The sequence below is a fragment of the Silene latifolia genome, chromosome 2 (genome assembly GCF_048544455.1).
Source record: "Silene latifolia isolate original U9 population chromosome 2, ASM4854445v1, whole genome shotgun sequence".
Lineage (NCBI taxonomy): Eukaryota > Viridiplantae > Streptophyta > Magnoliopsida > Caryophyllales > Caryophyllaceae > Silene > Silene latifolia.
Window position 1 is genome coordinate 178,240,045 of NC_133527.1, and position 16,070 is coordinate 178,256,114.

The 16,070-nt window shown below is 39.1% G+C and overlaps 2 protein-coding genes across 2 annotated transcripts; both read right to left on the reverse strand.

Annotated features, from left to right (window-relative positions):
* Positions 1–4,274: 4,274 nt before the first annotated feature.
* On the reverse strand, positions 4,275–8,523 carry LOC141643480 (cytochrome P450 72A397-like). Its single transcript, XM_074452662.1, has 5 exons — positions 8,141–8,523; positions 6,098–6,312; positions 5,663–5,910; positions 5,111–5,480; positions 4,275–5,031 (listed from the first exon to the last, which is right to left on the reverse strand). Exons 1-5 carry the CDS (start codon positions 8,457–8,459, stop codon positions 4,600–4,602), a joined length of 1,584 nt encoding a protein of 527 aa, XP_074308763.1. The 5' UTR covers positions 8,460–8,523; the 3' UTR covers positions 4,275–4,599.
* A 1,331-nt stretch (positions 8,524–9,854) lies between these two features.
* Positions 9,855–15,811, reverse strand: LOC141643481 (uncharacterized). The gene is made up of 6 exons (XM_074452663.1): positions 15,472–15,811; positions 14,612–14,832; positions 14,151–14,409; positions 11,108–11,287; positions 10,866–11,021; positions 9,855–10,408 (listed from the first exon to the last, which is right to left on the reverse strand). Exons 1-6 carry the CDS (start codon positions 15,499–15,501, stop codon positions 10,238–10,240), a joined length of 1,017 nt encoding a protein of 338 aa, XP_074308764.1. The 5' UTR covers positions 15,502–15,811; the 3' UTR covers positions 9,855–10,237.
* Between the last annotated feature and the right edge of the window lie 259 nt (positions 15,812–16,070).

The window sequence follows — 16,070 nt, forward strand, 5'->3', positions numbered from 1 at the left end:
AAGAGGGCTCGCGTTTTCAAGTGCCTTTAGCCTCTCGGCCTCCTTCACCTTTGCATCATAGGCCGCCTTGGCCTCGATTTATCGAGCCGCCTTCGCCGCCTCCGCCTTCTCGCACGCTGGCGCTTCCGCAAAGATCGGCCATCTCATCCGTAAGTGGTCAAATTTATCCCACGGGAAGGAGCGTCGGGGATGAGCTTTTTGATTGCCTCCCTGGTCGCCTCCTCGGCCTGGTCCCGGAATTGGGCGCACATTTTAGGGAGGAGATCATCTTGAAGCATTTCAATATCCTTCTCCTTTTGAGCAAGGGAGGCCCGCGTGTCCCTGAGCGCCTCCGCCTGGTTATGGAACAGATCCTTCCACTCTTCCCTCTTGGCAATCACGGCGTCATAAGCGCCCTTATACCTGTCCCGCTCCTCCATCATCTTGGCAGTGGCGGCATCAGCATCCTCAACTTTGGCCCTCTCGGCCCCTAGCAGCTTCTCGGCTTCCTCCACACGCTTCTTGGCGAAGGAGATCCGACTTAGCCTTCCCGGCTTCCCCCTTGCAGCAGAGAGATTAAGCTTGAGCTTTGCGATCGGTGGCCCGGACTTGGGCCATGGCCTTCTCTCGCTCCATGATGTGGGAGCGGCTAGTTGGGTCCACTTCGCCAGCCTCTTATATATTTTCACACCCTCTGCCACAAGCTCGGTGGGAGGAATCTTCTGAGCTGAGGAGTCAACGGTGACATTTCTATCACCCGCCTTCTCAATAGCCTTCTCAGGCTGCTTCCCTAACTGCCGTTCAGTGAGAACGGCGACTGCCGAAGGTGGATCTACAAAAAATTTACACAGAGCATCCACGTCAACATGCATCGACACATCAGAGAGTCGGTCATCGGGAATGTCCAACGAACCAGCTAAGTCTGAACCGCAAGTTAGATCCGTACCAGTCTGGACCCTCTTAAGCGGAGGGCCGGTTGGGGCAGTCTTCTCCCCGGCACCGGTGGAAGCAGACGGTGGCACTTTTCTCTTCTTCGGAGGAGAAGGGTCCTTAGCAACGGTCACCCCCCTCTCAGTGATATCGATGACCTCCAAATGATCCTTCTGGACCACTGGAGTCGAAGAAGGGGTTGGCACTGACGTCGCCGCCAATTTGGACGCTGCCTTCTTTGTTCTCTTCGGCACGCCTCCGAGAACCCGTGCCTGGGCCGCCTCCGGATCCAATGCCTTCAGCTGCCTGTCCATCAGTTCGTTAGGAGCCAGTCTGCGGTCACGCGCGTCAGCCGTAGGATGCCGTTGAACAACCTTCCCGTCCTTATCAAGCCCTAACCTCTCTAAGGTCCTCTCAGACAGATCCTGGCCAAACCGGACTGCAAGAAATCAAACAAGAGTTACATAAAGGAAGTAAAACAAAGCTCTAAAACAGGAATGCAACAGGCAAAGATGGGCCTCACACCGACCCCACTCACCCCGATTGAGGGCCGGTATGAGGCCAACACAGCAAAGCAGCTCATCCTGAAGGATAATCTGAGTCGGGGGCAGCCATCCCTTCTCAGCATCAAACAGCTACGCCGCCCGTTTCTCCTCCGCAGTAAGAGGAACCATCGAAGCGTCCATCTTAACCTTACCCCGGGAAATACATTTCTCATATTCTTCCCGGCTCTCACACCGCAAGTAAACAGGGCTCTGGAAGGACCGAGGCAATGGGTAGTCCTCCGGCACTTGGACGTACACCCATCGCCGTTGCCAGTCCTTACAAGAAGTAAGCTTGGACACGGAGACGAAGTCTGGCTCCGTCTGCACGCTGTACCACCCCACTTTACCGGGGATTGACGGCCGTAGATGATGAAGGCGGCGGAATAAGTTAACTGTCGGGACCTCCCCCCTAAAGAGACAGAGCCACACAAAGCCGACTATCGTCCTCATGGCCAACGGATGCAGTTGGGCCACAGCGACGTTCATAGCTTTGATGATAGCCATGACGTATTCATTCAAAGGAAACCGGAGCCCATACTCCAGGTGCCTGATATACACGCCGATGTGACCCGGGGGAGGGCAACAGACCGCCTGACCCTCCTCAGGGATAACGATCTTGTACCCCTCACCGAAGAAGAAATGGCCTCCGAAAAGAGTCCCACCGGAACAGCTGGCGAATTTATTAGTCCAGACACGGTCAAGACCGGTCGTGCAGGCCTCGCCATGATCCGGGATAGACGGCCTCTCACCACCAGAAGGAGTCCTCTCATCATCATCAAAATCATCATCCTCATCCTCCCATTCCTCCAAAGTTTGAGGATCAACTTCGGGAGAAGGGGACCTAGGACCCCCAAACCTTATCGGGATGGCATCTAGTATCCCCTCCCCATCAAGACGCGACGGGGAGCCCCCCGGCGCAGAAGTGCTAGTCCCAGCGTCAGCAGAAGACATGATAGCAATGATTATTTAACAAAATAAGAAGTGAGAAAATGTGTTTGTTTACCTTGAAGAAAAACACTCGCCGGAGTAACAACTCTGAAAATTAGAAGACAAAGAAGCCCTTGAAAGTTTAGAGAGAAGAAAATTTTGGAGAGAATGAATTTGGTGGCCAATTTCACGGAATAACTGCCCTATTTATAGGGAAAAGCCCATGAAGAAGGACCAATCAGAGAACAACCCATGAGCGCCAGCCAATCAGCAAACAGGCACGTGTCAGACATGCAACCATGGAATGTCAATCGTTGCAACAGTTGAACGTCAATCAATGCAACAGTGACCAAGCGTCTTCAACACGCCCATTCACATCTCTTCCCCTATTCATCTTCCTCAACAAATTCCTAGGTATCTGCTCTCCGCCGGCCACATGATCAACCAAGCTACATAGCACCGGCCGGGGGCAATCAAAAACAACCGGCACTCTCAACCCTGGTCTCGGCCAGCGTCACTTTCTCTTCCACATCGGATGTCCTTTAAACACCCATGCGGAGGGGGGATATATATGGTACGGCCTAAAAAGAACCAGGCCGAGGTAGAAGAAGCCGATGCGGAACATTTTTCACAAATTACTTGCGCAGAATATACGCTCAACATACATCGAAGCCCATACCACGGCATAGACTACGCTGGGGGCAAATTGATGGGGCATATTCTGCACCGCTGACCAAGTCAACACATTGAGCAAGGTCAAGGATATCCACAGCAAAGTCAACGACTTAGACAGCCTAGCCGATGAAGCCTATCGGCCTGTCACCTCGGTCTCGGCGTGGCAACCAGCCAGCCGGGACACATATCCGCGTACTCATATCCAAGACCCTGGGCCGGCTTGCCATGGGTCCAGCGGCCGAGGGTAGAACGGTCTTTCCACCTGCTAGCCACTTGGCCACTTGGCCACTACGTGACAAAAGGTGAAAGTCTATAAATACTCCTCAACCTTCATTGAGGAAAGGATCCATAAATTAACCTAAGAATCACTATTCATCTGGTAATATCTTCCTTATCTCTCTACAATACATCCTTAGCCAAGTAACAACAACTTACCCCTCTAAGTTTACTGACTTGAGCATCGGAGTGAGTACGCTTGGCACAAAGCCAAGCCCTCAGTTCGTTCATTGTTGCAGGAGAGGCCGAGAGGAACGATAGAGACGAAGGATCCAACTCAAGACATCATTCAACAAGCCACGGATGGTAACAATACTTGCTCTGGAATTACACACGGAACAATTACAATATAACTCAAAAGGATTACATATAAGCTCAGTTAAATTTGAGTTTTGAAGGAAAAAAATTAAAACGTAACTTATAAACTTTAAAAAGCTCAGAAAAATACACATAAGTTCAAAACTAATGTGGTCTGAGGTAGTACATCCGATGTATGTTCCTATTTCTTGTCATTTTGTAAGTAACCCTTTCGTCTTTCCTTGGTCTTTCTGTCAAAATTAAAGGACAACAATTGACGGACGGAGGGAATAAGTTACTAACTTAATTGGAGATATGCTCATTACGATATTTCTCAAATTTATACCATAGCCCATAGGCAAGAAAGTTTTGAAAATGTGTGAAAAAGAGTGCTGAATTATGTTAAATCAATTTGACTCTATTTCCAGAAAAAGAATGAATGATCCATTTTTTTTCCAGTTCAAGATCGTTTCTGACGTCATCTAATAACTTCAAATTTATGAATGAAGGTATAGAATAAAATCTCTTCCACAGTCGTGCAATCATAGCGATGAAAATTGCAAAAATTTCTCACTTTGTAATACATGGAATTAGATCTGTCAAATGAGTCGGACGGATCGGGTCATTTTCCTAATTTAACAGACCTACACGGAATTCAACCTTCTTTTCCCTGGTTGTAAGCCAGAGTAGGTAAGTTGCGTACTCCTTATATGTATGGTACTCCGTAATGTTTTACAAAGTTCCACACAATTGAGTCTCGAAACACACAACATATTGAGCTGGCTTTACAAAAGTACAAATAAAGTTTACATCATATACAGATAAGTTACTCTCATGTGCTTCCCTCTCTCCTCTATTTGGGTCATTTGTGAGAGAAAATGGTATCCGTCACTCCAAAGTGACGGATACGTGCCGTCTTCAATGAGATTTTGTGTATACAGATAGGACTGCAGCAGGTATGTTTCAACTTTCAAGAGTAGAGTTTACTCAAGACTAAGTTAGCTCCATATTGAGGCTTAGTAATCATAATAGCATACGGTGCATGAGTATAACTCGGCGAAAGTTCAAAAGAGAAGCGTTGTAAAATCATCGTTAAGACGAGCTTGGCTTCCAAAAGTGCAAAATTTTTGCCAATGCAAATTCTTGGACCCATACTGAAAGGAAAATATATAGGCTGGCCTTTGGTTGCTTCGGAAATACCTTCCGCAAATCTGTCTGGATTAAAATCTTTGGAATCTTCACCCCAAAGACTAGAATCTTGATGAACAACGCAAAGTGGGACGACAATTTCTGTTCCTGCTGGAATTAGTAACTCTTTTAACTGTACGTCTGTGTAAACTTTTCTCATGAGCATATAACCTGGTGGGTACAGCCTAAGTACCTCGTTTAGAATCATCGTTACCTGTAAAATAGATGATGGACAATCATTCTAAAAACAGAACGGTAAACAGATGAAAAAAACGAATAAATAAGAAACTCACGGTTTTAAGACGATTCAAACCATCAAAGGTTGGTTCACCATCCTTTCCAAATTCTTGCAAAACTTCAGCCCTAGCACGGTCTTGCCAAATAGGATGTTTGCTCAACAAAATCAAAGTCCAAGCCAACAAACTCGAAGTAGTTTCAGAGCCGGCTAAATAAAAGAGTTGACATTCTTGAGCGACTTCATACGTTGTTAGACCTCTTCCTTTTTCACTCATATTCGACTCCAATAATATCCCTAACAAATCATCCTTAGTGTTTCCCCCTTCCTCCATTTCTGCCTTCCTTGACTCTATCATTCTTGTCAACGTTTCTCGTATTTGTCTTATGATTTCTTTCGCTCGTCTGTTCGTCTTTGTTGGTATATAGCTAAAGTTTCATGACCAGTCACTTGTTAGCATTGGGAGCTACATAGTAAGAGGTAAACCTGGCAAAATCAACCTGACTCGATTGACTCGTGTCGAAAAGGCTGACCTTAGACCCAAAATTGACCCGAACTACAAGTTCTTCTACAAATGAGTGGAACAAACGGAGTAGAAAAGTGTTTTTACCTCCAACCAGGAATGTAAAATGTAGCTTGAAGACTCAAAGCTAACTCCATATATTCTCTTTGTAAATCAAAGATTATTTTCCCCTGTTGATAGCTACTGCCAAAAGCCGCTCGAGAGATCAAATCGCCTGATAAATTCTCTAGAAAAGGCCATACGTCTATCTCACTTGTTCCATCTTTGGATATTGCTATTTCTTCCCACGAATTCATCATTATGCTACAACTCTCGTGCATTGTGCCGCACACATTCTGTTCATGCATCAAAGTAGAATTTAATGAGGAACGAGTAGTATCATAAGGTAAACTACTCGAAGTTGGTATGAGTAGCATTTAACAAGATTAAGATACGAGATATAGGTAAGTAAGGTCCAATGGGATTAAGGCCAAGATTAAGATACGAGATATAGCCGTAAGAAAATGTGAATCAGAAGTTTACCTTTAACTTGTCCATACGAAAAGCAGGGTTGATGATTGCTCTATGTTTAGCCCATATATCCCCTTCTTTAGTAAAAAGTCCTACACTTACTATCTTGCTCATTGCTTGATCGGGCTTCCGAAAATCTTCATAATTTGCGAATATTTCTTTTATTTTGTCTACATCAGATACGATCAACCATGGTGTCGGACCAACCCATGCAAAACAATTTTTACCTGTGCAAAAACAATTAGTTCTAAAGATCGTCACAGAACTAAATCCATGGAAAGTTTGTCGACTCAAATACAAGTTACATCAGTTACCCACAGGTGAAACTAACATTCACAGTCGGGTTCAAATATTAATCGAAAATTTTAGGGGATAATCTAATTATGCAATGTACTCCGTATTATACTGCTCTATCCTTAGCTTCTCGGGGTTTTGGGGTGTATCACTTAATTGTAATTTATTTCTATTTTCGGTATCACACGAGTGGACATTGGATATGTGATGTTGGATAGGGGTGCTGACGAGCCGAACTGAGCTCGAGCTTGGCCTGACTTGTGCTCAAGAACCAAAACTCGAGATCCGCTTGTAAAAAATGTGTTCGTTATTAAGTTTGCGAGCTTTAATACGAGCTATCAAGCTCAAATCAAGCATATATATAATGTTGATTTTTTTTTTGATTTTTTTTTTCTTCTGATACAATAACAAGGCTCGAAGGTTAAATGTAAACATAGTTGGTAAACCGGTGAGACATTTGATATATGTGATACAAAGATATAATCATGATAAAAATATTTTTATAAAATATGAGCAATGTCTTATATAATAATAAAAGTTCGAACCGCTCACGAGCTTTTCGTGACAAGCCCGCGTTAGCGTTTGCTCGGCTTGACTCGCTAAGCTCTTGAGCTGAGCTTTGACCGAGCCGATCTCGAGTTGCTCACAAGCTGTCTCGTCTCATTATCACCCCTAATGTTGGCAGGTGGACATTGGAGAACTCTTTAATTCATCATTATTTTTCTCTTTTTTTTTCATAGTATTTGTGCCAAAATGAATAGATAAAAAATACGGAAAATTCACGCGATGTCCTCGAACTTTACCATTTTGCACGTGGTACCCAACTTTTTAAGTTTGTGCACATGATATCCTTGAGAATTGATTTTCAAGCACATTGTACCCTTTTTAACGTTCTTAACAATTTCAATTAGGCATAAATCATAGACCAGAAATCTGAATTGACTAATTTTTTTTTTCAAATTGATTAGCTTTTTTAGATCTATAAATTGATAAAACGAAAATGGTCATTCGGAAATTTAAGATCGAATATATGGTTGATTTGAGATTTTCGTTACAAAAAACCCTATAAAATGTCACCCGATAAATTTTTTTCTTATATCGTACATTATGACGAGATAATCAGTTTTAAAAAAAAATTAGTCGATTCTGAATTACGGCCTAGAACTTATACGCATTTGAGTTTTATTATAGCGACAAAAAGGGCATGTTGTGCATGAAAATCAAACATGAAGGGTATCATGTACACAAACTTAAAAAGTTGGATAGCACGTGCAAAATGGGAAAGTTCGAGGGTATCATGTGAATTTTCCGAAAAAAATAACCCGAACTGCGGGAGTATTATTTAAAAAAAAAACACTAGAATTTCTAACAAAAAATTTCAAAAAATAATAATCGTGATGGCGATTGCTAATCCTTATCTGGTACTCAAATCCAAGCTAATTTATTTTTACCAAAACAACATTTTAAAGTTAATCAACTAATTTGATCAAGTAGCTACTAATTTTCAACTACTTCGTTCCAACTACCTTTTTAGGTTTCACCTATGGTTTCTATCTTTCCAACTAATTTTATCAAACAGAGCCGATCACTTGAGCGGGAAAAAATTCGTCAATTGTAGCTCTCGGTTTTATTTCCTTATTATGATAAGATCGAAAGCTAAGATTGACAAATATTTTTCCCAATAACTCCTCTTGAAGGCCAACAAATAATTGAAATTGAAAACAAACAAACAATAATAAAAATGGTTAATTGATTACATACCATGAATTTGAATGGTATGATGAACAAAAGCAAGAATACGAGGAAGAGTATCATCAGAGAAGTTGATGGGTTTGAGCATTGAATTTTTTGTTAATTTAACAAGCTCCTTAATATCTCCAAGAAATGGTTTATAGGGATTACCCTTAATCCCTTGTTTTCTTAGGCACCTTTCTATCTTTTTTGGGTTTAGCCAAAATAGTTTCATTGCCTTCCATATTAAAATTACACTTGTTGTGATCAAAATACCAAAAATTAAGGGTTTGACTTCCATTAGTGATGACTGATGATTTAGGAAGAGCTTAATTTGTGAGAGATTCATCTCATATTATTAGCCAGTTGTAGTACATTATTTAAAGATATTGACTTGACTGTAGAAAGAATCCAAGAAAGTGCCCTCGATAAAAATATCTAGCGACGTCTATCTTAACACGGTTATATACTCCTATCTCATGTATAAATCGGATCAAATATTAATCATTCATATAGGTGGATGAGACAAAAATTTATCTTTTTTGTAGACATCCGTTTTCTCTCTCATCCTGGCATCTATCTATTTGTCCGGTTTTATTGTTTATGCGAATATCTCTCCCATAAACAAGAATTTGTACAATAAAAAATAATTTAACCTTGCTTGCAACTTGACTTTAATTAATTTTAAATAAGATAATTATTGGTGATCGTTACATGATTTTCGATTTAACTAGTTTGATATGGTAAGATGATGACTAATAGAAAAAAAGTAATTCAGATATTTCAAGATATTCTCACTATTTTCGTTGATTTTTCTAGCTTCATTAGTAAAGTTTTGAAAAATTGTTTCATACCTGGGTTTTGAACCCAGCCAACAATATATTTGCCTTAGTTTGTGAAGTTATTTAACTATTTCAAGATATTCTCTCAATTTTTGTTGATCACTCTATCTTAGATGATAAAATCTTGAGAAGTGATTTCATATATAAGATTCAAAATTTCAAATCCCATCAATAACATATTTGTCTTAATGATTTCCATCACAACAAAGGAAAAAAGACATTTTCATTGCTCCCTCCGTCCCGGTCAATTGGTGTTCGTTGGTTTTGGCACAAAGACCAGGGGAAGAGGAGGGGGGCCAATTACAAAATGACAAATGATAAATTGAGTGTGAGTGATAAAATGAATTGCTCATTAAGTTTATTCTTAAAATAAAAAGGATAATAATTAACTAAGACACCTCAAAATAAAAAGGACAACAAATGACCGGAACAAATGGAGTAAATCACAATGATTCAAAAGTTTATAACTTTTTTTTTTTTGGTCAAAAACAAAAGTTGATAACTTGATATGACTACAAGAATGTTTAAAAACAAAAAGACAAAATAATGATAGGTACAAAAGTTTCGGAAATCGTTTTTTGTGTGAAAAGTGAGATGAATTATGTACTCCGTACAACGATTTAACCCCATCCGCTAGACATTGACATAATGTTATACTCTCGCTGAATAATTTCCGGTTACTTTATTTTGTAAGGAATTGAAATAAAGTAAATGTAAACTATTTGATTGGGACGGAATTATTCTTTGGTTGTACACTTGGTTGTTATAGTTTTTTGCTTTCTCCCGCGAAAAAATAAAATAAAATAAATAAAATAGCACAGCATCTGTAATTTGAAATTCAGTGTGGTGTTTGGGTAATTTAGAGTTGCACAAACTGAGATTGGAGGCAAAACAAATCGAGGTAACGATGAAGCACATGACATTCTGGCTGCAAAATCATAGGAAGACACAAGTTTTCATCCCTCAATTTTCTCACATTGTAACACATGCAATTCAACCGTTATTTCCTGGTTAGCAAAAGCTAGCTATATCTGAGATTCTACGATTCCTGTACGCCAACAGCCCCCAGCAAAGCAAACGGGAGGAGCAATCAAACTAGTCATAGCATGACGCATGTTGCAGTTCACTTCTATAAACCGCAAAACAAAAGGGACGAAATGTGTGGACTGTCAAAACAAGCGAGGTGCTTGAAAAACAAGGAAGCTCCATTGCCTTCGGTATCAGCTTCTATGCTTACTCTAAGGATCAGCATTAGCATTATGTACAGCGCTACGTTAGTTAGCTTCTACCTGTAGTCGGGTTGAAGGAAGCTTTCGTAAGGTGTCCCATTGAGTGCCCTTTTGACTTCATCCCAGTTCTTTATATGATCCCACAACGGCCCTTTGTGTATCTTCACCTGCCTGCTTGATAGCCGTGTACGTGGCACACCCATAAAGTCCAGAGCATCCATCAGTTTCTGAAAACACAAAGGAAGATAACATGCATTTAAGTCGAGTGAGAGTCATACAGGCATTGTTGATGTATTTTTAGTAATCTCAGTGGTTGAACAATGTCAACCGACTCAAAGCCATACGAAAGAAGAAAGGGTTTAGGTACAACATTGTTTATCCTAAACTATTAATGAAAAGATTAAATTCATAATGGAAAATGAGTTGGCGCCATCGGGTGACAACCAATCTCGGCGCCACCCTCTCACATGCAACAAGTGGGGACCCCTTCAATAAAGGATGCGTGTGAGAGGGTGACACCCAATTTCGGCGCCACCCGGTGGCGCCCTATCATTATCGGAATGACGTGTTAGAAGTTTGTATACAATGCCGTGATACATCGAAAATACCATAGAATTTCTCTACTGCTGCACATCAAATATAGAGTGCATCCATAATACAGTATGTAAGAGAGATCATGCTTACCGTGTCATTCTTGACAAGATCTTCATAGAAGAAAACTATATGTCGGGTGGTATTGTAGTATGCCAAAGATTGGGTTATCGTCAACTCCGCTTCCTTCAAAGTAGGCAATAATGACGTGGTGTTGATGATAGGTTTGTAACTCGAAAGGGTCTCGGCCTAAAATAGAAAAGCTATTGTTAAGCACAAGACCATCAACACATGGCTGTGGGGAGAAAACAGTAGAACATGGTTTTAGAGTAGACCTCTTCCAACGTATGCACATGAGACTTGTGGGTTCCGTTTATTAGCTTAGCTTGGCTATCAAAGGAGTTTGCCAGTACCGAAACCATTCTGCGCAGCAGATTTCTTCGAAATAGAAATATTAACGACACTCCCCTTTTGTTGAAGTACTCAACTATCTCATTAGGATACTCCATTAGTCCCTATATATAAAAGAGTAACCTAAATCAACTTTCATTTAGGACCTGATAAATGATAAATATACTTTATAAAACAGGTGACGATTCACACAAAACTAATCTAGGAAACAAATATAGAACATTCAACAAATTATTGGTGAGACAATTAACAATCACTGATCGCTAATAACACAAAATGGAAGGGAGGTAACACACATTTCACAAATACTGAGCATGCAGAAATCATGAGGTGTGTGAAATACATTGTACATATACTAAGACATAACGCATGCTTAAATAAATCTCAGCATTATCATACAACTTTCAACGAGTTTGTAACATAATTATCCACGTGGGTAGAATCATTTCTCAGTCCCAGGCTGATTGTGATCAATGGAACAACAACAACAACAACATCAGAGCCTTAATCCCAAAATGATTTGGAGTCGGCTTACATGAATCATCCTTTAGAATCGTTCATGGGTGAACGCACACCTCAAAATGCGAAAAAAAATAGAAAAGAAAAAGTGAAAAACAAAAGGGGAGTGAAACATAATACAAAAGCCAGGTAAACGTATAGGTTTTAAAATTGAAGTCCGGATTTCTTTTATAAAAACTTAGAATTTAAATAGAGAATAAAGATTAAAACGATTTTGAACACCGAAGTAAAACTTAAGGGTCCGGAATACCTTAAAAGTGAACCAAGTATTAATATATAAGAAAGTTGTTGATAAAAAAGTGTAATATATCCGAAAAGAACAAATATTGTGATCAATGGATCATGCATGATAAATTTCTTTCAAGATACAAAGCAAAACTTGGAAAGAAAGCACTATGTTTTCAAGTTACGATTTGCCTTTTACATTCTTTGAAATTTAGCCCGAATTTTCACTTTCTGATTATTTTGATGAAGTCTTGTTTCACACTAAGGTGATGAAATATCACCACTCAATGAATTCCAACTAAGCTAGCTGACAATAGCATTAATGATCCACCTTTTATACTCCACGCCAGTCGACGGGCAACTTAAAAAACAATTCTTACCTTACAGCTAGTTAGCAAAAGACAATTTCATCAAGAAGTTATAATTCAAAATGTCTTCTATAAGTTTCTTTTATGATGTCTTTTAGTCAGTTCTTTCCTTTGGCAGATACCGATTGGTCGAAACATTATTGCTTCTCATGAAAGCATCACTGAAATGATAACACAGTAGTTCAATTTACTGGATGACTTAAGTGACAAACCAGGAACTGGCAGACATATCATAACCCATACATCCTCAAGTTTATTTAAAAGTTACGGAATATTTTACTAAGATAGAGACTTAAAGCTCTCTACGGATGTCCCATGGTTGATCACTCAAAGTATAGACATTCATGTAAGCAGGTTGCATACTTGCATGTCACATATAGTATGACAAGTCAATGCACATGTTAGTTGGCAACGTCACCGAGCTGTGGTACTGAATTGGAACCCCGTCAGTATCAAAATTTCCCCTGTGACCCCAAAAACACCCAAAAATATATAATAAAAAGACAACTTTACGGGATTATAACTGAAGCGCTGGTTTTCAACTTAGGATTTATATTAGCGAGGGAGTATATTATGACTCTGTAAGGATCTAATGCCGTAGAAGACCACATGGAATAGCCAAAGAATTAAGATTAGAACATACACAAGCAAGATCATGATTCACAACCTGGAAATTATTGGGATTTACGTATTACAAAATGCACTCTCATTCAGCTGGGTTTGAATTCTGTTTATGTATTACAAAATGTCAAACCCTTACCGAAGTAAAACTTAAGGGTCCGGAATACCTTAAAAGTGAACCAAGTATTAATATATAAGAAAGTTGTTGATAAAAAAGTGTAATATATCCGAAAAGAACAAATATTGTGATCAATGGATCATGCATACTAAATTTCTTTCAAATACAAAGCAAAACTTGGAAAGAAAGCACTATGTTTTCAATTTACGATTTGCCTTTTACATTCTTTGAAATTTAGCCCGAATTTTCACTTTCTGATTAATTTTGACACGGTCTTGTTTCACACTAAGGTGATGAAATATCACCACTCAATAAATACCAACTAAGCTAGCTGACAATTTTAAAAAAAAAAAATCTCAATGTACAGCTAGTTAGCAACTGACAAATTCATCGAGAAGTTATAACAACAGAACTCAAAATGTCTTCTATAGGTTTCTTTTATGATGTCTTTTAGTTAGTTCTTTCCTTTGGCGGATGTTGATTGGTTGACACATCATTGCTTCTCATGAAAGCATCACTGAAATGATAACCCAGTAGTTCAATTTACTGGATGACTTAAATGACAAACCAGGAACTGGCAGACAAATCATAACCCATGTGTCCTCAAGTTTATCTAAAGGTTACGGAGTATTTTACTGAGATTCTAGCTTTAGCTAGAGGATTTTACAACATGGATACTTAAAGGTCTCTATGGATGTCTCATAGTTTGATAAGGCAATCGTAACGTGAGACTTTACAAGTAGTGACACAGGGTTTTCAGCTTAAGATTTATATTAGCAAGGGAGTATATTACGACTCTGTAAGGATCTAATGCCGGAGTAGCCACAGAATTAAGATTAGAACATGCACGGGCACGATCAAGATTCACAGCCCCGAAATTATTGGGATTTACATATTACAAAATGCACTCTCATTCAACTAGGTTTGAATCTGTTTCTCTGCCATTAAGCTTTACTTAAACAATTCAATGTGAATTCCCCAAACTGATATCTTCTGCTCGGTGGGTAGAGTTAACAGCCATAGAATAAGAGATACTAGAAATAAATGCATAGACAGCAGACAAATCAACATTGGTCATTTTTACTATCCAAAGTCCAAAATTATCTGCTTATTTACCTGATTTAACATCCATTTGAAGCCAACAGCTGCTGAGCATTCGTTCTTTGACGCGCTAGTGAACCAATCCAGATTGTAAACCTTATCAAGTGTCTTGATAATGGAGGAGATATTGGCTCTTCTGTCTATGATAGAGAATAGCTCACCATTGGAGCTAACATTGGTATGATTATTCAACAATGTCTCGAACCATCCACTACCTGACCTCTGCATTGATATTATGACAAAGAACCGGACAGGATTACCAGCACATTCAGCCCTGGTACAAGAAAACCAACAACTCAAAATCAACATCAACTACCAATATCAAACAACACAAAAACGTTCATGTGAGAACAATCATTAACCTAAAACTATATTAGGAATACTACAACCATTTGGGTTGGTCTCACATGTGGCATGGCTTTACTTAAGACTCGCTAATGAAAGAATTGCTTCAAAATACTCTTATTCTTTACTACCTGTTAAATGTCTTTGGCTGCGGAAAATGCAAGTAAGAGCCGTTCACGCGGTCATCCACACAATTTGGCCTCTCAAAAACTTCAATCATAGACTTGGTTTGGCTGGTCAATTGTCTTAAACAAACTGAACAGATATAAACGCCGAAAACTGTAGCAATCACTAACACTATCAACTTTAGTATCAAAGGAGATGTCTTTGGAAGCTTTACAGCAAATGTATCCTGCAATACATAAAACATGCATAACTCACTAATCGCGACATCAATATAACTAATTGATTGTAACATACTGTTGGGTATTCAGCAATATTGGATTCCCTCCAAAACCAATCATTACAATGTACAGAAATTAAGCTTACACATTCAATATTTTTGTAATTAAATCCTGTAAAAGCTTTGCATTGTTAGGGAAAATACAGATGCACAAAATCAATCATAACTAAGTAACTACTCCTGGGAGTATGTTACAACAAATCAGAAATTTCATTACATTAAACCCAGAATGCAAAATCAGCATGACCCAATATGAAAACATTCATATTAAATGAGTGAATCTGAAGCACTTAGACCAAAAAAGGAAGCAAATTTCTACCATACTACAGCATTCTGAATCTCCCCTCATCAGAAATCACTCCTTTTGTCTCTGTCATTTGTTTACCTTTTATATTCTTCGCGAGGGGTATTCTAATGGAAGGTAAACAATAACTAAGAATTACAAGCAGAACATATAAGCTCAAATGTCATGAAAATCCTACTAAAAAGATCCAATAAAAACACAATATAACAAGTACCCACATAATTAAACAAACAGAAAAAGCAAACACAAAAGTTAAACAAAACATAGAAGATGAAAGGTGTTACCTTGTCATAAGAACAGAAATCCTCAGCCATTATTATTATTATATATTATTAATATATAAATATTCTCCAAAAAAAACAACCAACTTAAGTTCAGTTGAGTAAAGTAATAGAGTGTGTTTAATAGAGCTGTAAGTTGCAACAATGGTGGGTTAACGGGCAGAAATCCAGAAAGTAGTTGCCTTTTTTTGTGGGTTTTTTGGGTCTCGCAAATCTTTTTAATTTGGTTTATTTGGTAGAATAATATGCAAAAACTTGGAGTACAAAGTCGTACCATACAGGCATAGACCCCGCTAGTTTTGGGCGTGCCTTTTACTTTTTCTTTTTTTGAATTCTTCTTCTATGTGTAATCGCATTATTCTTTTTTTGTTTATTTTATTTGATTTGGCCAGATTGCCGGATGGTGATGTCGTCGAGATGAACTGCGTCTTATATGCTTGACGGTCGACCGTCTTGACTGCTTCATATCTTTGTTTTTTTCATTATCCAAAGTCTTGCTCAAGATGTAGTATTCATTCTAAATATTAAAATGGGTTAAACATCCACCTGAATAGTATGAAATTAATAGACTTAAATTTTGGCATTGTTTAAACAACTTGATA